The sequence below is a fragment of the Lepisosteus platostomus genome, chromosome 19 (assembly GCF_059453375.1).
Source record: "Lepisosteus platostomus isolate fLepPlt1 chromosome 19, fLepPlt1.hap1, whole genome shotgun sequence".
NCBI classification, from domain to species: Eukaryota; Metazoa; Chordata; class Actinopteri; order Semionotiformes; family Lepisosteidae; genus Lepisosteus; species Lepisosteus platostomus.
Window position 1 is genome coordinate 7,811,003 of NC_142629.1, and position 22,479 is coordinate 7,833,481.

The 22,479-nt window shown below is 36.4% G+C and overlaps 1 protein-coding gene and 1 long non-coding RNA gene across 7 annotated transcripts in view; both read left to right on the forward strand.

Annotated features, from left to right (window-relative positions):
* Positions 1–22,479, forward strand: part of radil (Ras association and DIL domains) — a 67,075-nt gene that overhangs the window by 18,981 nt on the left and 25,615 nt on the right. For 5 of the 6 annotated variants that reach the window (XM_088612551.1, XM_088612554.1, XM_088612549.1 and 2 more), the window contains 6 exons: positions 467–586; positions 1,983–2,278; positions 5,865–6,554; positions 11,017–11,054; positions 11,681–11,838; positions 18,257–18,369. In XM_088612551.1, the coding sequence (XP_088468677.1) occupies positions 467–586; positions 1,983–2,278; positions 5,865–6,554; positions 11,017–11,054; positions 11,681–11,838; positions 18,257–18,369 (1,415 nt within the window). The remainder of the gene's footprint in view (positions 1–466; positions 587–1,982; positions 2,279–5,864; positions 6,555–11,016; positions 11,055–11,680; positions 11,839–18,256; positions 18,370–22,479) is intronic. The other variant, XM_088612553.1, reaches the window with a different exon arrangement.
* Positions 6,564–9,548, forward strand: LOC148645065 (uncharacterized). Its single transcript, XR_015928363.1, has 2 exons — positions 6,564–8,775; positions 8,887–9,548. It is a non-coding gene; the product is annotated as an uncharacterized LOC148645065 (long non-coding RNA).

Genomic DNA, 22,479 nt, shown 5'->3' on the forward strand with positions numbered 1-22,479 from the left:
ATTGATAATAAATACGCAGATTGTTGCTCAAATGTCTTTAGGATTTTCTGCAGATGTTTTAATGAGAAATAACTATTATTTTAACATTCCTAACAAAATAGGTCTTTCAGAGAATTTGCCTTACTCTTAGTTTGTAATGTTTAATTTCTTTATTTTTTTCTTACTACAGACTACTGACTACTATTACAGACTACTATTTGTAAGCTTTCCTCAAAGGTTTCAGTTTTCTGTTTCTTTTGTTTCATTGGAAATGATCGCTCCATACATTGGTTAATTATTTGCATGCCTATGCTCCAACATTATGATACTAAAACCTTCACTTTAAAGCATTTTCTTACCTCAAAAGTCAGATTTGCTTTGAGATCTGTATATACATACTGCGTTTTTCTATATATTTTATATGCCTTCCTTTTCATTGAGCCCAGCGGCTAAAGATAACCCAACATCCCTACATTCCTTGTTATAGGACCCCTCAAAAGCTCTCAACTAATAGTGCCACCTACTGGTAGAGCTGGGAGTGTTAAAGCTAGGAGTTCACCCCGCTACCATCGCTTGGCACTACGTTCTACTGGTCCAAGCTTTAAAGGTGGGGACTTTCCGAAGGTATGGTTTCTCTCAGCTCCTCATCTCCATCGCTTCTGATACAGTACATGGCACATGGGGCTAGTCAAGACTCATCATTTTAGAGTGCTGCATTTTTACAGCCATTTCCATGCAGGTTTGAGACCTTCTTTTCTTAATCTGTACGAATTAGAAACTGCCATTTTTCTTTTATATGTGCCCATTTTGGAACTGCCCATACTTACAGTAACTTGGTTCACCGCTACAATCCCTAGCGCAGAGGGAGTAAAAATAATATGCATGTGCTTCAAAACATTCATCAGACCATCAGCTTTCTCTCTCACTGCCGGCCAAGAGTGCAAACGGTGCAACTACTGCATCAGACACAGACAGCAAGCTCAAACATGTTCACTCAGTTTGGGGTTACTGTAGCATGGAAAGCCAGGGTACCCACGCATACTTTCTAGTTTCTCATCCCCAGCAGTTTCGTCAGTTCTTCACAGGCTCAACTTGGAGTCCTGTTTACAGTTAGCTAAACAAAATATCTAGATTTTATCCAGAGATCTTGATTTGAGGGCCAAAGCTGTGCTCCAAATAGAGAAAGGCTAACTCTGTGACATTCTGAGATGAAAAACTAAAGAGAATTCCCTTTTAAGTTAATTCAATGAGGGTGGAACACTACAATACTTTAAATCACACTAAAGGCATCAAAGAGGTTTCCTAAGGGCAGTGGTCCACCTACAGTACAGTTTCCATTTAATCTGGCATCACTTTATATTAATGTAATTTTTATTCAGCAGGATAGGTCTCTTTTGATTTGAGAAGAGACCTCAGGCTGATTAGAGCACATAGCAGAAACTATGAGATGGCATACATTCTCCAGTGCTAATTTGTGGCTTCCCCACAAATGGTTGCTATTTTACTTTTAAAAGGTGTTTAAAAGTCATTTAAAGTGAAAATGAGCCAACAGGCTCCATGTCTGAAGACTGGCTGACAGCACCATGATTGGATTCCAGTAGTGTGAAAGGTGAAAACAATAATGCTTCACCAGCTCATGATAAGTTCATTGAATGTTTAAGTATGTACTGTACTCAGAACATATTCTTATTTTATTATTCTATTGCTTAGATTCATATTAGGTTCACTAGGATCAAAATAGAAAATAACTACAGATAATTTGGGGTTTTGACTTACTTTCTCAAATGAATTTTCTCTCAACAATAATCATAAAAAAACCCTTGACATTACATTAATATCCCAATGTATGCTTAGTGTTAATGAGCAATACATGTGCTATCACGCGCCATCAATTTGAAGATAAGTCTTCATAGTTATAATTGTGATAATTTCCCTCTAGTGTCTGTACACCGCGATGAGTAAAGCTGATATACCATGACACTAACCTTTGGTTTCTTTCCCAGATATAAATGCCCAGGCCAGGAAACTGCAGAGGAACAGGACAAAGGGATCAATGGCGCTGAACCCTGGATCATCATTCTGCCGCAGCCTGAGTGAAACGAGCCTCAATCTTGTGGGTGAGCCCGGAGACGAGCCAAAGAGATATTACTCCACGTTGCCAGGGCCACTGAGAGGAAGGAGCACCAGGGAAGGCCCTCTGACAGGCAGGAGGAAGGAAGAGAGGGATGCTGGGGGCGTGCGACATTCTCTCTACCAGTCCCCGCATCTCCTGCTGCTCCAGGGATACAACCAGCGTCAGGTATATCTGTAAGGTGTTTCCCCCGGTCTGTCTGCAGCTTCCACTTTCAGCTGGTGGTGCAAAGAGTTGGTACAGCTGTCTAACTGAGGGCCCATTTAAGGGTACTTATAAAACCTTGGTTGCCCAGACCAGACTTGGCAGCCCTGTTTTTATACACGTGAATATTGTCAATCAAAACTTGAATGTCTCAACTGGACACACTTACTTGCATGGGGAAAAAATGTGAAATGCCTATTCTGTGTAGTTAAAAGTCAAAATTCTATTGAGTCAGGGCTTTGAATGGCCAACCAAGGACATTCACTTTCTTCTTGTTAAACTGCTCTAGTGTAGCTTTGGTTTTGTGTCATGGCGTTGCTATGGGAAGGTGAATTTAAATTTAAATTTTAGGTCTTTAACAGAATACAGCAAGTTTTCTTCTAAGATTTCCTCTTAGATCTCCTCTTCAATCTTGACAAATTTTACAATCCCTGGTGATTACAATGCAGCTCCTAACTTAATGTTACCGCTATAATGTTTGACTGTAGAAATGGTGATGATTAGGTGATACACTCTGTTAGGTTTACACCACATGAAATGCCATGCATTTAGACCTAAAAGTTCTAGTTTTATCTTAACTGAACACAAGTGTGTTTGTCTCATGTTTGCAGTGTTATTTAAAAGCTTTGTTGCAGACATACAGGATCTGAGTTGGGTTTTCTGCTCTGCTAGCTTTGTGGAGTGACAGGGATATTGTTAACTCATGGATAACTAGTGGATTTTCTCCCATCTCAGACATTGTCTGTTGCTCTTTCAAATTCACCATTGGCATTACTGTGGCATACCTAACCAGTTGTTTCCTCCTTGCCCTACTGTTCAGTTGGGAGGGAGAATCTGATCTGGGTAGTGTTATTAGTGCTATATTACACCACCCACTTCTTAATGATCAACTTCACTGTGCTCAAAGGGATATAGAGCATTTTAAGTATTTTTGTACCCTTTACGAGATCTGTGCCGGATAACTATATCCCTGAGTTGTTGTATAAGCTGCTTGGTCTACATTAACAAATTTTTGCTTGAAACTTGCTAAACTGACTCAAGGCCCTTACAGAAAACATACTAATTCTAAAATCATGTGAAACACATTTATTACAAAGACAAAGACCATTCAGCTAATTGTGGAGTAATGTAGATCTACCAAAGGAGATGAATACTTATTTAATCAATCTATTTTAGTATGTGATTTTCTTTGTAGTTTTTGCTGACTTTTAACTTCTTTCATTCATTAAAATGGTGAGTTTGAGCTTTCACATTTTGATTAAAATGTCACTTTAATAAAATACAGTATGTACAGTATATATCATTTGGCATTCAGCAAAATGTGGCATTCTTGGAAAGGAGTGAACACCTTTGGAAGGCACTGTATGTTACATGTCACAAATATCTGCAATTAAACTAGTTTATTTAATAATTTATTCAATTTAATATATTGCAGAACTCTTAACCTGTAAGTAATAGCTCTTCCTGTTGTATTGTTTCATAATTTCTAAACAGCATTTAAAATATTCTTGTGAATTCACGTTTAAGATACAGTTTTATATTTATGTTTGTTATTTGCATAAAAGCAACATTTCATGACATGAAATTCACATTTCAGAATGTCATTCAGTTAAATGATAAGTTATGAGATTTGCAGCACATTCATTTTAAACAGTAAATCCTTTAATTATGTGTTGTTTTGTAAGGAAAATATTTTTAAAATAAACTTACAGTTTTAGTTTTTTTAAAAACGAACTGCAACTGAATACACTTTTCAATTGGAAAAGGGAAATCTCATTTTACTGTAAAATTACAGCGAACTGCTTTAGTGCTATCCTGTGCAGTCTTAATATGAGAGGGCAGTACATAAGCAAGCTTAGACATAATGCAGAGAAACTTCAGAAGCAACTGCAGTGGGTATACTCAACTGACTGTGCACAAGTGAACACTGATTGCAATGCCAGCATTTTTGTTAAACAGGGTGTTTGCTTTGATCCATTGCAATAACAGAATACATGACAAATGTTTTCTTGCAGAATTTACAAGTGTAACAAAAATTAGAAAGGTAATAAGACTATCCCACCTACTCCTCTCTGCTGAGGTGAGATTATCATTTTTTTTTGTCTAGGCATGCAACATAAGAATTTTTAATCATATAAATACGTCCACTTGGTGACAAACAGCAGGCACACATAGACTTTCCATCTGGTTGGTGTCCAGAGATCCTCTTTGAAGTGCTGGAGTGTTAATGGAAGGTAAAGGATTAAAGTAATACAGTTATATTAGCATTGCTAGCAGAGGAATCCAGCAAGGTTTTCAAGTCTTAGTTTACTGTTGCTTGAAAGTAGATTACTTTCATTAGTGTAGTGAAGAAGTTTTAGTTTTATACAAACATTACAATCTTTAAAACAAATGTCAGAGATACCTAATCATTTTCCCATTTATTAACCTCATGGCTATATATTATTTAAATGTTTTTTTTTTAATGTTGTGGTAAATGTTAATGACTTTTTTCCATTTTCTAATTATGTGGCAATGCACGTTGTCCTTAGAACAACAGAACGAGTGACTGGAAGTACTTTCAGTGGGCAGGATTGGATGATATTCATTTTTTAAATCAAAATCTTTATTTTCCCTTTCAAATTCATTAGTTCTGGTAAGGCATTTATTTTTTGAGGAATTATTACTCGGAAGTCTGTGAATGCTGATATTATCTTTTGTCTGTAAGAAAATTAAATACATTATGAAAAATACTTAAAATAATATAAATTTGTAATTTTCTATGTTCTAATATATGAAACAGAAATACAATAATTTAGATGTATCTTCAATAATATTAAGAATAAATTACATTTATTTAGTGCATTTAATCCCAAAGAATCCCAAAGCACTATATACATATGCACATATACAATACTTCATTCACCAGTGTCATGTGGAAGGCCAGTGGAATGTACCAGCAAATCACTACATAGTATATTAGATGAATAAATGAGAAATTATTTCACCAAATGAATTAAGAAGGAAATTGATAGAACAGATTGTTAAAGCCTTGAGTGGAATTTAGGTTGATACCTATAATCTTTTATATTGTGCTATGGGTCCTTTAATGACCAATTAGTCAAAACTTCAATTTAATGTCTTATCCAAAAGACTCTCAATCATGCTGTTATAATATATGCACTATAAGTGAGCATTGTTTTGAAATTCCTGGACCACAAGGGGAAGGGCCACCTAACATCTGATTTTCCTTAGAGTTTGTCATCCCAGTGCCATCCCAGTCTTGCTTTGTTTTAAGGTCTAACGAGATCAAGGCTACAAGGCTCATAATATGCAGTGGGATGGGATAGGAACAGTGCAATCCATTTTAGCAGACAATAGGTCTGAAGCATGTTAGGATTTGTGGGAGTAGTCTTTAGCGGGTGAGTTCTGAGGAGACACTGGAAGGTGGCCTTAGGTGATGTATATTCTCCTTGCAAAAATATGTCAACAGACTTCAGTGAGTAGAAAGAACAGAGTGGTGGTTGCATCTTTCCAAAAAACAGTTACACTGGGTTTACTTTCCTTGCAGGATTGCCTGGTATACCTACTGAATCGAGATCAGCACACAGTAGGCCAGGAGACAGCTTCGGCACGACCTAACATTTGCCTGTCCTCCCCGGACATCCTCCCACTGCACTGCAAGATCAAGAAGATCCAGGTGGTCCGGAGGTTCAGCCACACTGTGGAGGAGAGGCTGGTGCTGGAGCCATTGCCTCATGGCAGTGTCTTAATAAACTTCTCCAAAGTGGAGTGCACCACCCAGCTGCGCCACGGTGACCTCCTTTCCTTTGGAGTGCACTACATCTTCCTTTACAAGGACCCTGTCAGCTCCAAGCCACTACCTGCCCAGACACTAACCAGGCTCAAAACCCTCAACCAGCTGTCTGAATCAGAGCTGGACATTGGCTCAGCCCAAGCCTGTAGAATGTGTGGCACAGTGATCAAAGACAAGTTCCCGCCTCGTCGAAACTTCAAGCCCCACCTGATCAAAAACAGGAGCCTACAGAGGAGGAAACTGCACCTGGACTTCGACAAAGCCCATGAGGATGAGTTGATTGGGAGAATAATGTCCCTCATTGAGCCAGGTGGGGATGACCACAAACTGACCCCAGCCTACCTCCTTTGCCTGTGCATCAAGCACTCAGCCACAGCTTTTGAGCCAGGGAGCTTTGGGAAGCTTCTTCTAAAGATTGTGAAAAGGATACAGTCTATAGCTTGGGTTAGTGTCGCTTTCCCTAAAGCATTGGGGATGTCTCTAAAAGCCTGTTTATTAATTGTGTGACATTCATTTTTCTCCTCGTTCTCTATTCCTTCGTCTTTCATTTCTTCAATGATTAAAACACCTTTGTTTCCAATGCTGCACTCTAAGAGGAGACAGGTCCTATATATTTATAATTATAAGCTCCCAGCTATTGCAGATTTCAACTGTCTTGACATTTAATTGCAGATAAATTGCAGATAAAAGTTGAGTTCAGAGACTTTTCTAAAGAGGTTTGGTATTGTGTGTGCCTTAACTTATCTTGTATAACAGAAATGAAGTTCTCCTTGTAATGTTCCAGAAGTATATTACTTTAGTTGCACCTTGGGAGGTGTAAGATTAAAGAATATCTTATAGACACCCAGTGCAGTTAGTTGTCCTGGCAGAAATAACGTGCCATACTGAAAGCTATAAAGTAAAACTGACAAATGCTTTGAGTTTATACAAAAACATAGACACAAACAAAAATGTCCCATTATAAAAAAGAGTAATGTTTGACTGTGGCCTGTTTGCTTAGTAATTTCTGTGAGATTTAGAACCAAATAGAAATTATTGATTGTCACTGTATTAAAATAATATCAGATTACAATATGTAATACAAAGGAACAAAATCGTGCTATGTATCACTTGATCATTAATTAATATACCTAAGACACGAACTACTTTTCTATGTTCTTTCTGTAATAAGTACATTCTATATGATTAAGTAAACCTTATTGATTACTGAATGCATGTAGCTTGAATTAACTGGTGTGCCAGAGAAAGTCAAATGTTTCGTATAATCACATGTATACAGGAACATCATAAATCTTCAGAATAGTTCTTTTGAGTGATTACCTTTGACATCTTAATCCTTGTGCAAAGAATATTAGGTGATAATAGGAAAACAGAATGGTGTTGAATATATAGCACATAAAGCTGTTAATTCAATAATTGTAGCGATATGATGGTTCAGATTTATTGAAATTGGGACAGTAAACTTGGCGAGTACTTTATACAGTAGCTACTATATTACTTTATAATAATTAATTAATCAAGGCAGTCAACTTCAATACAGTTACCAGGAATACAATATATAGATATATTAACATTTAATAAAACTTGCAAAATAGACAACTGCAAGAGTAAACATATATATATAAATATGCATGAAGTAGTTCAGGTGGGTAGCTGTGTCAGCATGCGTAGGCTGCAAAGGAACAAGTAATAGGTTTATTCCATGCTGAAAAGAGAAGAAAGAAAACGCAACGTTTCGGCCATGGATCCTTCTTCAGGTGTGAGCCAGCGCAGCCTCCACAACACTTCTTCAGCCCTCACACCTGAAGAAGGCTCCACGACCGAAAAGTTGTGTTTTCTTTCTTCTCTTTTCAGCATGGAAATAGCCATTGTTCCTATAAATATGCATTATTACAAATGGTTGATCATGCACTCAGGGATTTACAAAATATATTAATCTGAACAGGGTAAGAATATGATGATTATAATATTTTATATTGTATCCAACCTTATAGTTTAATTATTCTCATTCTGTGTTCCAAATAACAGCTTAATTATTGAAGGTTTAAATGTGAAAATTGAATTTATCATCCAAAGTAAAACATTTGGCTAAGCTTTGTTGATCTCAAGGGGATAGGAAATAACCGGATCCTGTCGCAGTGTGAACAGTCCTTCTGTGCTGAATGCTGAAGGAAGTCCTGGCTCTAGGACAAATGAGCTTCAATTGGTGCAGGAAAAATAGTGGAAGGTTCCACTTTACCTCATGCTGAAGATGGATCCTTAAATGAAATGTGCATGAAAAGTTGGGAATTTCTGCAAATTGAGGAGAAACATAGAAGGTCTATTCACCCAACTTTTGTGGCTGCTACTCTGAATATTCCACAATATTCAGGGTTTTCCACAAAAGCTTAGCTGTATTATTTTATTGATCAGATGAAACTACAGTACATTTGGGAGCTTGCCACAAAATCTCTCTTGCTGCAGAGGACATTTTGGGCAGGATTCTTTTCATGTTTAGTCTCTCAGTCTGGCAGTTACTTTCAGGTAACTTTTTACTTTCCACCTGCAGAATGGATAGTAGTTGTTAGAGCCATGTGAATTGTTAGCTGTCAAGTTGCCAAGGTTTCCTGATCGAGAACATCCCAAACTATAATTGTGTTGTCATGGGTGGTGAAATGGTTATGATGTCATCTGGTGTAGTGTTCATGTACACTCTGTACCCTGTCAGTAAATTTATGACGTGATCTCTATAAAGTGAGTGCAGATGTGTCTTCCTATTAGAATTGCAGACTAAGAGGCCTCAATGTGGGCAGTTCATCACTTAGAAAATTGACTAGTTAAGCAGTGCCAGGGTAATTTTCTGGTAAGGCAAGAGGAACATTTTTATACCTTTTCTGAACACTTAATTCTAAGCATAATAATAATTAATTTCGAACAACCTTTGAATTTCCATTTAGAAAATGCCCTTCATGCTATGTATTTCCTCATGACCTCTTCCTGTTGAATTGTTATGAACTTGAGCAACTTAAAGTGAAAAATTCATTAAAACTAAGATTTTAACCCACAGGAAATGTTTTAAAATGAGAAGCCATTTAAATTTATTTCCCATGGTAAAACTTGCAGTTTTCTCATTTTTGCAGAGGCAAATGGTCATGTAACTGATGTACAAACTGCATTGTTAAGGAGGATAAAAACACCCCTGCTGTGTGCAGCACATTGCTTCAAAGAGATGATTAAATTTGTAAGAAAACCATTCCATACATTCAAAATAGATTGACTCTGTTGTTTTTGTTTCTAGTTGAATTGCTGTTATTTTTCAATGTAAGCTGTTACTTATTCATTGTACTAAAATTTTGCAATTTGGGTTTGAAAGGTATAGCATTAAAATGGATTGAGTAGATAGCTGCGTCAGCATGGTAGCTGCAAAGGAAAAATTAGAGGTTACTTTCACACTGAAAAGGAGAAAGAAGAATAAAACACATTTCACACATAGTGTGTTAAGCACTTAAATACATTTTCAGAATGGAACTAATCTCTGTTTCTAGTACTAAAATTGTCTTAAATTTGAATGATAATGGTAACATTATATTAATTAATGTAAACATAATGAATGAAATTATAACATTTGCTGTGTACATGATGGTAAAATGGTCAACATTACTGTCTCACAGCACCAAGGCTCTGGGTTCTAATCCAGACCTGGGGTGCTATCTGCATAGAATATTGTATTTTCCCCATGTTTGCATGGGTTTCTACAGTACCTACAGTTTAAGGAAATACTGGTAGATTATTTGGCTTCTGAGGAAAATTGACCCTAGGTTCAATGTATGTGTGTCTGTGTCTCCCCTGCAATGGACTGATGTCCCATTTATTCATACCCCTGATCACATAATACAAAAAACTGTCAGATAGCAAAAAGATTTATGGATAGGATAATGTGTTATCATAATAGCATTGCACACAGCAGTCATATTTGTCAGAAATAATTAACATCTCACACCTGACGAAGGCTAGACAGCCTCCACTGTGTTTCTCCTTCCTACTTTTCAGCATGGAATTAATCTTTTCTTGTTCCTCTCATGAAATAATTAATAAATGTCTGGATCTTTATGCAGGTACTGTCAAATGATGGTTTATGACACCCTGAATCTCAAAGATGTCGGTTTTTGTTGGAGATCTCCAACTGCTATCTTTGGATTTATTGTTGCCTCTTGAATCACTTGTCTCACAGTTCGTGGTGTGAAAATATAGTTGCATCCTCTTAATGGCTGGATTGCCACTGTACCGGTAGCCTTAAATTTTATTTATAATGGACCCTACAATAAAAAATGAAAGATTAATCTTTTATAGATTATTTTATAGCCACAACTTGTGCAGGTCAGTGACCATTTGTCTGCATTCTTCAGAGAATCTTCTGACCTTAACCATGATGAGGCTAGTTGCTAGTTGCTACAAACTGTCCTCCTCATGCTATCTCCTTTTATACACCAGAAATGGGAAACCTTCACAGACCTCTACTAGTCCAGAATACACAACTAGGATGATATTGTAGAATTGTTTTTGTGTGTTGTTTTTTTAAAGATTCCTAAACAGTAATACACCATAAATCTTACCCTTGTTTTTTCTGGAATTCAGTTATGATAAATATGAATTTGCTCTGTGCAATTGTATTCTAATTACAATGCAACATTTTTAGAGTTGTGTAAAATAAGGTACATTAACTAGGCAATATTTGTTTCTGTTATACTGTTATACTGTATGTTGTTTGTTCCTATTCAATCTAGATAGACTTTATAATGCCTATTTAATATAAAAAATAAACATCTTCCTCATTTATTTTTGTATATAGATGTTTCATGGTTTCCTTAATAGCTCTCTGCTCCTTTATGCAATGGCTTTAGCATGTCTAATTGTGTGTCTCTCACAGGAGAAGACGAAGGAGCTGGCAGAGAAGCAAGCCCAGCAGTGAGTATTGCATTACCCATTATAGTGGTCCATTTCTTTATCCCAAAAGGCTACAGTTAAACAAAGCTGAACAATTCAGTGATATGTAAGAGGGAATATTAGTATAAGAAAGAATTCTCAAAGTGTCTGTGAGGAACTGAAGCAAGACATATTACATGATGTGAAGGATCTTTTTTATCCTTCACATTTAGGGATTGATTGAATGCAAAATAGACATTTCTACAAAATAGTTGAATTTGTGCTCGTACAGAGCTTATATCAGCTTTGTGCTGATATAAATGTGCAGACAATATAATAACCCTATAATAAGATTAAAAACATGTTCTGCATTCATAACATAAAACAGATGCCAGAGACTGAGTTAAATGTAACTTTGCTTTGTATTTATCTTGTTAGAACTACAAATTGGAGACTTTTATATATTAATTATACTGTAAATTTTAAAAGTAGTTTCAGTCACAATTCTAAATACACAAAGCATCTTAATACCAGTGAATGTGTTTTTAGATACTCTGGCATAATATCAAGTTGTAGGGCTAGTAGGAAAAGTTTCAACTTAAAGCTGCCCCTGTTGGTGGTGACATTGACAATACATGCTGACATTGTCCTTCTCTCCCATCGAATAGCCAGGACCCAGCCTCCCTGTCTCTCCTTAGTATCTCTGACCTGGTCCCTGACCTTCAGATCATTCTCTTCTGGATGTCCAACGCAATTGAGATCCTCTATTTCATACAGCAAAAATCTCCTGTTTACATGCAAGGCATTGAACAGATGGATATTAAAGGTACTTGCTTTCCTATTTGTTGAACAGACCTTTTTTAGGTGTGTGTATGTAAAGTTTAGGGCTCTAGAGTGGCTCATTGAAATTTGATGGTGGAGTTACACTCCCACCCTAGTGGCCCCTTACGATTGGCATTGACCAGGGGGTATCTACAAAAAGTATTGTTTACTGATCTGAGCAGATGGTTTAATGCCAGGCCTCAAGCCCTTCTGAACAATTAAGGGTTTTAATGTGAGTGTTCTTTATTTACACATTAGCAGATGGCAAGATACAGTATATGCCCTTCCCTCTTTGTTTATAGATTTAATTTTTTTTCTTAGATTTTGTGTTGTACATTAAGAAAAAATGTTTTGAACTTTTTTCAACATAAACTTCAGACGGTGGCACTTTGCTTAGGTAGATTGTGTATACTGTGACTCAACAGTGCCTGGGTCTTATTTTACCGTCACAAAGTCTAAACCAAATAACTCCAAGAATGAATCTAATGAACCCCAAAAATGTGTGGCAGAATTTATCTGTAATGATAAATGTAGACTGGTGTGTTGCAAATGTTAATTAAGTACATGGTTTGGGAGTCATTTGTTATGGAGATCCTTGTGAACTGAGAGTAATAAATCAAGATGTGACAGCTTATACAGAAGATAGCTTTCATGTAGAAGAACTGCATTAGAGAAATAAATGTTAAGCATAACTCTTAAATCTTAAAAGATAAAACCCCTTTGCTTCCTGAAATGTCTGGTGTAATGCCTTGCATGGTGGAAATGAAAGACAGTTTATTGGGCAAGTCAGTGAAGGGCACTTGATCTTGCTTTATTGCACTCTTGTCCTATGCCCAGTGTAATACAGCGTGATACAGCGAACTGGAGGTGCTTTGTTGGTAAATGATGTTTGAGTGCTAATTAACAGTGACAGCCTCCAGCCTCTGAAATGCTATTATCTCTCACAAGCTTAGCTGGGATTCACCGTCATAACGTCCTTGTGACTGGTGTTACTAAAGATGGAATTAAAGTCAGAACAAGACGGTGTTCTCTATCGTAGATAGAAAACAACAATAAAAGACTTGCAGGTTTAATGAATCATTGTTAAATTGTTTTGTGTGTGTTACAGATTATAGCAGTCCATGCCTGTCTGTTTATTAACTGTTTAATTCATTTGGAATAATAAGTGTTAACCATTCAGGCTACATTTTCTCAACAGCCTATTTAGCAATCAGATCCATTTTTATGGTGGGAAAGGTTATTGCTGACATTTTATTGTCTTTGGCCAAAATAAACAGTGCTGTAACATAGATGTGATGCTCTGTGTCTCCCACAGGAGTCTTATCTCAACAGTAAAATTTTATCAGTTCTAGTGGAGCCTGCACAAACAATAAAATACAGTCAAAGAAAAACAATTATTTTATTTGAATTAATATTAAAATTGATAAATAATCTGAACAAAACATTCCCATAGCCTTGAAAAAAGTAATTAAGATCTGAAAATGCTTTTTTAATTTTTTGACAGGTGGTTTCTACTAAAATCTCTTGAAGCTGATTGAGTTTCTTTCTGCATTTATGAAACCTTTTAGATAGGCTTTGAAAGAAAAAAAAGTTTGTTCTTACAACTACATGTAAAGTAACACTGACAACTTTATTCCTGGTAATTTCAGTTCGGTTTGAAATGCCATTAATTTTAGTGTTACACCTAAGCAAGCATCCTGTAATTGCAAGGTAGATCTGGCTTTAAAACTCATAACTAAACTCCATATTGGTGACCAAAAATATTGCATGTCTTTGGATTTTCCAGTAATTCTGTCCATAACGTCTTTGAACCTGCACTAGGAAATTTTATCTTGAAAGCATAGAGAAAAAAAGAGTAGCAATCTATTTTGTGTTTTTGTTGATATTCACACTATGGAGGTGGTAAACTTAGTTTAGGTCTTAGTAGGTCACAGTATACTTAAATTAACATACTGTAGCGTCTGTCCTTGTATCAAGCATATTAAATTCCTGGGTTCCCACTTCACTTTTTAATTTTAATTTAACAAATTCAATAGTTAGACTATCCTTCCATGTGCTTGTCAGCATTTTTTTCCTAGCTAAAATAATAATCTGTAATACTTGTGACCTTTATCCAAGAATACCATTATAGTAAAAGTCACTGTTTGGCTGTGTGCTGTGCCCTCTGTAACAACCCTTTCCAATGTACCCCATGCATTTATGCTAACTCAGGCAGTAGAGCTCAGCATGTAGAGGTGTCTGGAAGGAATCCCAAACCAAGCTTCTTATCTTCAACACAGTGTAATAATAGAAAGTCTCCATGGACAACTGTTCTGGATGCAGATTTATTAACAATATTTCGGTTTAGGAAAAATACAGCTGTTCTGTTTATTATTTAATATTATTCACAACAAATATTTCTACACCATCTTCACACTCAGAAAACATTTGTTCAGTATTACAGAATGCGCAGTATTGACAGCATAGTTTCTAAACAGAATTAAACCAGCTAAATATCCCAGGCCCACTTGAGCAAGTCTGTTTACACCTAAAACTAATTCAGTATTGTTTATTGTTGTTACACAAGAATTGTACAAGAAGAAAATTGTCTTAATAAATGACATATCATTTCTAACATCAAAAACCTAAAATGGCCTCCGGGTTAACATTTGTCTGTCAGAGACAGAGCCTCGTGTGGAAGCAGAGATCTGAGGTGACACAACTCAAGATCTTAATGACGAGTCACAATTCTGATGAAAAGAGGCCAATACTGTAGGAAACTACAAGAAAATCCTGTTGCCAGAAAATAAGAAGTGACAAAACAGCTGAGGTACAGAATGAAACAGTATTAAGGGCACATGAGAGAAGTAGATGCAAGACTATTAATAAAGATTCTGTATGTTTTTTTTGCAACACATCCTAATCAGCAATGCCAAATTCTTTCTTTTATTTCTAGCAAGACTGGAGTGACCATTTAAGAAAATGACAATATACATTAAAAGAAAAGACTCCTAACCATACATTTGACAACACCATTCTATTCGGTGGACACACTACCACCTTAAGCAAGAATGAATTTGAATGAATTTTAATGAATAGATTTGAATTCTTGCTTTAATGGATTGACAGCAATATTTAGGAAGCTCCATAAACTAACTGAATTGAAATTGTTCATATTGATATACACATGAGTCATTTGATTTTAGTATTTTCAACACTGTGCAACTTGCTGTACATTTTTTAGAAAAGTACGGTCTTGAATGAATGCTGTCCAGTTATTTCTTTTCAACTGGAAAAAAGACTGTGCTGTTTGAAGTGCTTATTGAAAACATGACACAATTCCTTTGCTGTATCTGGCTTATGCCGCATTGCTACCATACTGTCTGGTGGTGTCTATTACAGCAGCATAACCCCTGAGCCTGGAGGGTCCCAGAGAAATATATTGGAGATGCACTGGTTGCTAGACTGTGACCATTATGCAGGTTTTTGTACATATCTCAATGTGGGATAAGTCTGATACCTAAGAATTGGAGAATCTCTTTACAGTTAATCTGTTCTTAACCTGAATAATGATATCTTGCAGCAGCAAAAACACATACATGTTTGACTTGTCTCATTGCAGCTAAAAAATGTTAATGATGCATTCCCTGCCATCGCTTTCTACTACTTGGATGTATGTTGCCAGTGGAGAGGTGGCAGCCGAGGCTTGGAGTGCTGCAGCAGAAGCAGTCATTTCCTCGCTGCACAGTGCCTCTGTCATTGCTGTCTTATGCTGCTACTGTGGCACTTGGGTAGCAACAGGAGGGGATGCTCGGGATAGTGCGAGTGCTGTTGTACTTTACTAATTTGTGTGAGAGGGTGGCATGTTCACACAAGAAGTCACTTTGAAATATTGACCTTAGCTGCCCAGTTTTCAACTAGAGAGGAACTGAAGAAGCCAGTTAGCAATTGTGTGTCCCATTTGTGTAAATATTGATGATCAATGAAATGGCAAGAGTCTAGTGCATCAGTAACTCATTGGGCACATATAATATGTTATCTACATTTTAGAATGAACAGATAGATGTTGATTGTTGTAGTATGGTAGTATTGTTCTTTGGGATAAAAATTACAGAGTTTGTTGAGTTAAAATCTTAAAAAATGTGAAGACATGATTTTATTTAGCATGTAGAAGTGAAAAATCTATAACAATAACAATGCCCCCATCCTGATTAGAGATGTCACCTGAAATAATAATAATAATAATAATAATAATAATAATAATAATAATAATAATAATAATTTTCTACTTCAAAATTCAGCAGACCAGTCCAGAGAAACCAATCAACTGGTTCTTTTAGGGACAGGCCACATCCTGAAAGGTATAGCATCACCACTCCAGTTCAGGGATATCACACTCATCTGATCCATCCACAACTACAATCATTTCCAGAATGCTGTAGAATTTAAGCTTATTATCTGCATAAAAACGTCTAGAGGCAGTTCAGGGGTAAACCTGAGTTAACAAAGTTTGTTATTGACCAATGCATGTTGCTTTATCCTTGACGGACCTGATGGCGACAATGTGATGACCACTATACCAATTGTTGCTCAGATGTGTTGAGATTGAGGGTAAGCTTACTGCTCAGCAATACATTGACAAAGACCTTGAACACTACACAATTGAGAAGCATTGATTTTTCAGAATAAGACTAAAATTACAATGGCAAAACATCAAGAAAACAGTGCCGAGACCTGGTTGTGGTCAGCATTTTTTCCTGACCTGGATCTGATAGAACATCTATGGGAATAGCTTGCCAATGGCCATTAACTGGAGAGAACGATCACCAATAGCCAACTGGCTGCAGCTTTACAGGAAGATTGGCAAAGCATCCCACAGCAGTCTGTCCAGAGGCAGGTGTATGCCTCAGCACTGTCAGGATTGTGTTAAAGATGTTGAAAACTTAACATGGTTTTCTGTATTTTGGTTCATATTTTGTCTGTTTGATTTCTATGTTTAAAATATTTGATTAAGTCCATGTGAGTGTTGTGGTTCTTCCTTCACTATAGAAACTAGATGGCAAAGCTCAATGGCAAAGCTTTTTTGACACATGTAGCAGTTAGTTTTTCCATGTAACTGTTCCTTTAGGATGCTGCTTTCCAAAAAAGTATTTTTTTAATTTGACATTAAATATTGCTTTGAAAATAATAACATGAGGTCTTACAAATACTGAAGAGCATAAAGCACTGTAGAACAGAGGACTGCATAACCCAGCCTCGGGAAACATTGGTGTGGTGATCCTGAAGTGATTTCCTCCAACTGTTTGAAGGAATTTCCTATTTCACATGGGAGAATAGACAAACTGACCTGAGCCTTAGTTACTTCACATTCTTTTTTCCACTAGTTTTATTACAGAATATATTTACAGACATATTTCCAGCTATTTGGATTGCATTTTTTGCACTTGGATAGCCCTTTTAGCCTTTATACTATAATATTTGTATTTTCTGTTTTAGTTAATGCTATTCTGTTTTTTCTCTCTCTTATTTCGGAAATCATTTTCTGAATCTTTCAAAACCATTTCTTTGCTATCTTTGCTATCTACTCCAAAATCTTCTATGGACAGGTAAACTGTTACACACTCCACTGTGCAAATCTTGAAACCAAATCATCCAGACCTTACATTTATAATTTAAAAAAATGTATTTTCAATAACCAACTTATTGTTCTTTTTTCCCATTTAATTTCAAATTGCTCAGGGTGACTATTTTTAAAACTTGCAGTGTATTCCTCCCAGGACATACTGGATTGAAACTTCCAGAGTTTGCATGTATGAGTTCATACAGTAGAATACATGCAGGATCTGTGGAAGAGATAATTAAGACACCTGAACTGTTGCTGAAAAAGCAAACCTGTGTTTCTGAGAAACCACAGGAAATGTTTGAATCTCTTTTCCCTTTCAGCTACATTGTAAAACTGAGCAAAGGAATGGGTTGATGAATTGATGGTGGCAGTCTCTGAAATAGCCCAGAAACTCTTGAATGTTGTTGAAGTCAGTCACTCAGCTTGATAAATTATGGACCAAGGGTTGATTTATGGAAGAAAAGAAAGTTATGGAAGCATGTATGAAACCCTCAGTACTGAAATTATTACATTTTGTCCTGCCTGGGGCATAATTTTACATGGCATCAAACTTTCCATATTGCCTTTTTGGTTCTTTTTTATGTGCCTTCAGTAGTAAGCTGAAATAGACTTGATTGGGAAATTGTGCAGCTTATGCTTATGTCAGAAGGCTCTGGGTGGCTTTAAAAGATAACTTTCCAGAAACAAAATTTATGTTTTCATTAAATTCTGTCCAGGTTGACTGCTTCTAAATGTCATCTTCTGTTGAAAGGTGGTTTAGTATTGTGGTGGGCTGCAAAATATCCATGATCTGATTTAAAAGTTTTTTGTTTATTTTTAGGCTCCAAGGAATCTCTGCTTTCCACTACAATATCAGCCAATGAGGAAGCCATGACAATCCTGGAGGAGGTGATAATGTACACATTCCAGCAGTGCATCTATTATATAACCAAGGTAAAGAAAGCAAGTTAGTTTTAAAGCATATGAAGCTCTCTCTCAGCATTCATTATATGGTTAATCAAAGTCTAAGACAGTCATATAACTATTGGTTCTTAAAGATGAGCTCATTATTACAACCATTCAAACTCAATCTTATGTTAATGATGGGTATTATTTTTATCCTTTTTATTGTTTTTATTTTAAACAAAAATGATATAATTATTTCATTATCTTCTAATAAACCAGTTTATGAGGTGACACAGGATATTCCCTGATCTTTAAAAAAGTAAGGTTTTATTAACTTGTTCTGAAAAAGGATCCATTATAAGGTGTTGAATTTCTACAGTGCCCTGGTAAAATAAGACAGCCAATTGTTAAATATCTGATGAGGGCTTGAAAATGGAAATGGAAGTTTTTCAGAATACACCCACATATTTAATGAACTAGCTGTGTCAGTGGTCTAAATTGGGATGTGAAGACATGACCACCACATACTATTACATCAAACCAAGTCTAATATTTACAGTGGATAAAATGTGTGGTCTTTATCTCCCAGTAGGTCTCATGGTAAATTATAAGTGGTGAAGCATTGTACGGCACATTAATTACAGAGTTGGGTTAATATTGTTCTAAGACCATTTTGAACAAATGATACATTGCACACTATTCCTGCTGTGCCTACTGGGGTTATACAGTACAGTGCTGTAAGGAACTGCAAGTCTAAGAACACTGGAATGTTGCCAGTGCTGCTTACCCTTGATACCACCAATAAAAGCATGCCTTGCTGATACAGTATATGGGCAAACGAGAATCTTTTTAGCAGCACATTTCTAATGTTATTCTGAAAACAGAATTGCAAAATAGACAAAAGTTGCTTCTTTTCTCTATAGAACAAAATACTCTGTTTTGCACACTTTTATATTAAATCTTACTGAATATTATGCTGCATAATATGGAAGTAGCATAGAGAATACTGTATTTTGAATACCTTTATATTTCTTGTAAAAATCTTTGGATTTTTCATAGCAGCTAGATGTGCCATGAGTTTAATTGTTTTTGTTACATCCCAAATGGGTTTAACAAGGCATGAGGTGAACCTCACACTGAACAAGACTTATTTACTCCATGTACCAAACATTTATTAGAGTTATTTCCTCTCTATATTCCCCAATGGCAGCAGATGGTTATCAGCCTGCTGGTACACAGAGTCAGGTGCTGGCACACTCTGACACCAAAAAGCCTTCCTAATCAGCCGTCTTATGTGTTCCTGACCACCTGGTGTGAAAGATATTAGCAGCTCCATCTTTGGAAGTTGCAGACAATCCACTGTCGACCACCAGGCTGGAAGGTTGTCTGGACCGAGGGGTTTAGTCTGGATGAGACTGTGGCAGAATGTGAACTCCAGTTCCTCTGACCACCTGCCAAGAGTTAAATCCCCTTGACCTGAAAATGGACTGCCTTAGCATGGGAAAAGCAACTGCAGGGGACATCTGAGTTCTATTCAAGACATAGGTTTAAAAAAAAAAATTTCAAAAGGTCGTGGACACAAACATGCCATGGAGTTCCAATGCAAACCTTGTTTAGAGTCATTTTCAAGGCTGTTACTGTTTCTACGAAATTTGGTCTTATATACAATACAGTATGTTCACTACTCTATATACAGTTGATCCATAAAGTAATAATAATAAAATGGTGCCAGTATTTCTCTTTTTCAGCTTGTCAACAAGGACACTTAATAATATTGTGTTAATATCACCCTGCAACTCACAACTGACAACCCACTGAAGCTAGGCAGGTGTGAGCCTGTCAGTACCTGGATGGGAGACCTCCTGGGAAAAACTAAGGTTGCTGCTGGAAGAGGTGTTAGTGTGGCCAGCAGGGGGTGCTCACCCTGCAGCCTATGTGGGTCCTAATGCCCCATTATAGTGACGGGAACACTATACTGTAAAAAGGCGCCATCCTTCGGATGAGACATAAAACTGAGGTCCTGACTCTCTGTAGTCATTAAAAATCCCAGGGTGTTTCTCGAAAAGAGTAGGGCTGTAACCCCAGCATCCTGGCTAAATTTCGCATTGGACTTTACCAATCATGGCCTCCTAATAATCCCCATCTGTGAATTGGCTTCATTACTCTGCTCTCCTCCCCACTGATAGCTGATGTGTGGTGAGCGTTCTGACGCACTATCGCTGCCGTCGTGTCATCCATGTGGACGTTGCACACTGGTGGTGGAGGAGAGTCCCCATTACCTGTAAAGTGCTTTGAGTGGAGTGTCCAGAAAAGTGCTATATAAGTGTAAGCAACGATTATTAATTATGTGAGTCTGGGTCCTTCAGACTGGCATTCTGTTCAAGGCCATTGTTTCACAACTTGACAATCCGTGCCCCTAGCCTTTTGGATTCTAGGCTAGCTGTCAGTGTATTTACAATGTGCGTGTGCTTTTTTGGTCATAGATAAATTGTATGATAGTCAATTAAGTCAACAAATAACTAAATTCACATGCGTTTTGGCCTTGGGAACTCTTAGTTTAGGAGAAAAGGAGTTTGTATGCCTTTCTCTTGAAGTATTGTGAAATGAATTGTGAAATACAAAGCCCGTATCGTTGCTTCAATGAAAGCATGCTGTATGTTGCATTTTCTTCAAACTAAACAAGTAATTTTGTACTGTTATGTGGGGTTGAATGGGAAGATGTAACATGCACCAACTAAATGCAAGGTAATAGTTGTTCATGCAGTCACAAAAATGGGTTTATGAACTACCTATGGTTAGCAGTACCTTATAGCTACTGGTGCTTATTAACAGACTTCGTAGTCAGGGATAATTTACCAAAATACTTTTAAATGAATTAAGTAATCATAGAAACCAATAAAAATTATAAACAAAATGTGTTTCTCATAACTTTAGACTTATTTAGTACATTCCACTTGGCAACACACTATCACAACATTTGTGAATAGATGCAAGAATTTGATTTGTTTAACATAAATGTTATGGCTAACCCCCCAGATAACTAAGGTATATTATGAGTCTCTCTCCAAAGATCCTTTCAAACACTTGCAACACAAAGAAAAGCTGCTTTCTAATGCACAATTTCCTCACACACTTGATTTCTGAGATGTATTATGTAGCCTGAAGTGTGTCATTATCACCTACTGTACCTTCTCTCCACTTCTTCAGATTTGCAATTCAGCTTTAATAATTAGAGGAAGAATTGCACCCTTTTTTAATTATTTTTTACTTTGGAAAACAAGGATTGACATTAATCATAATAGTTAGATTATGAAATCAAAGTTGTAGAAATTGGTATTAAGTCTATGTCTAAAAAGGTCATCTGAATTTTACATGCAATATAAAGAAACTTAATAGGTTAACAGGATTAACCTGAGCCCAGTGACTTTCAAGTATCTCCACTGGGAAGGTAGACAATGTGACTTATGCCCCATCTGTTCTGTTGGAGAAGCTATAATTGGTGCTGTACAGCTCTCCTAATATAAATTTTATGCATGCTCTTAGGCTGAAACCTTATCTGTGTTATGGGTGTGTGTCTGTTGTTTGCCAGGGCACCCAGCCTCCTGAGTTTCATTATGAAAAAAAATCCTTGGTTATGAGGTAAGGAAAAGGGATGTTGTCAGTAAATTATTAAAATAACCTTCTGTACATACAGTACCTGCTCTAAGCCAAAAAAAGAAGGTATTGGGAAAAAGTAATAGCCTTCATGAGGATTTCATTTGGATAAAGAACTACTGTGGAAATCTGGAATTTTAACTCTTTTTTTAAGTCTTAACTGTTTGAAAATGTTCATTTTAAAATATTTTATTGTTTAAAAGCTTACGGGTGTTGGTTTAATACCTTGTATCTTATAGATAACATTTATTTTTTAAATTTTGTCTTCAAGATATAACATATTTCAAGGTTAAAATAAAGTAGTTATAGTAGGTAGACTATAACAATGGAGTGGAATTTTATTCTTCTTATTATTATATTATTCTTTCTAATTTATATCAATGATCTAGATTTTTGCATAGTTGGTAAACTAGTCACATTTTCAAAGAATACCAAAACAGAGGGATTAACTAACACTGCAGAAGCAAAAATATATATATATATTCAAAAATTGAGCTGAGAGCA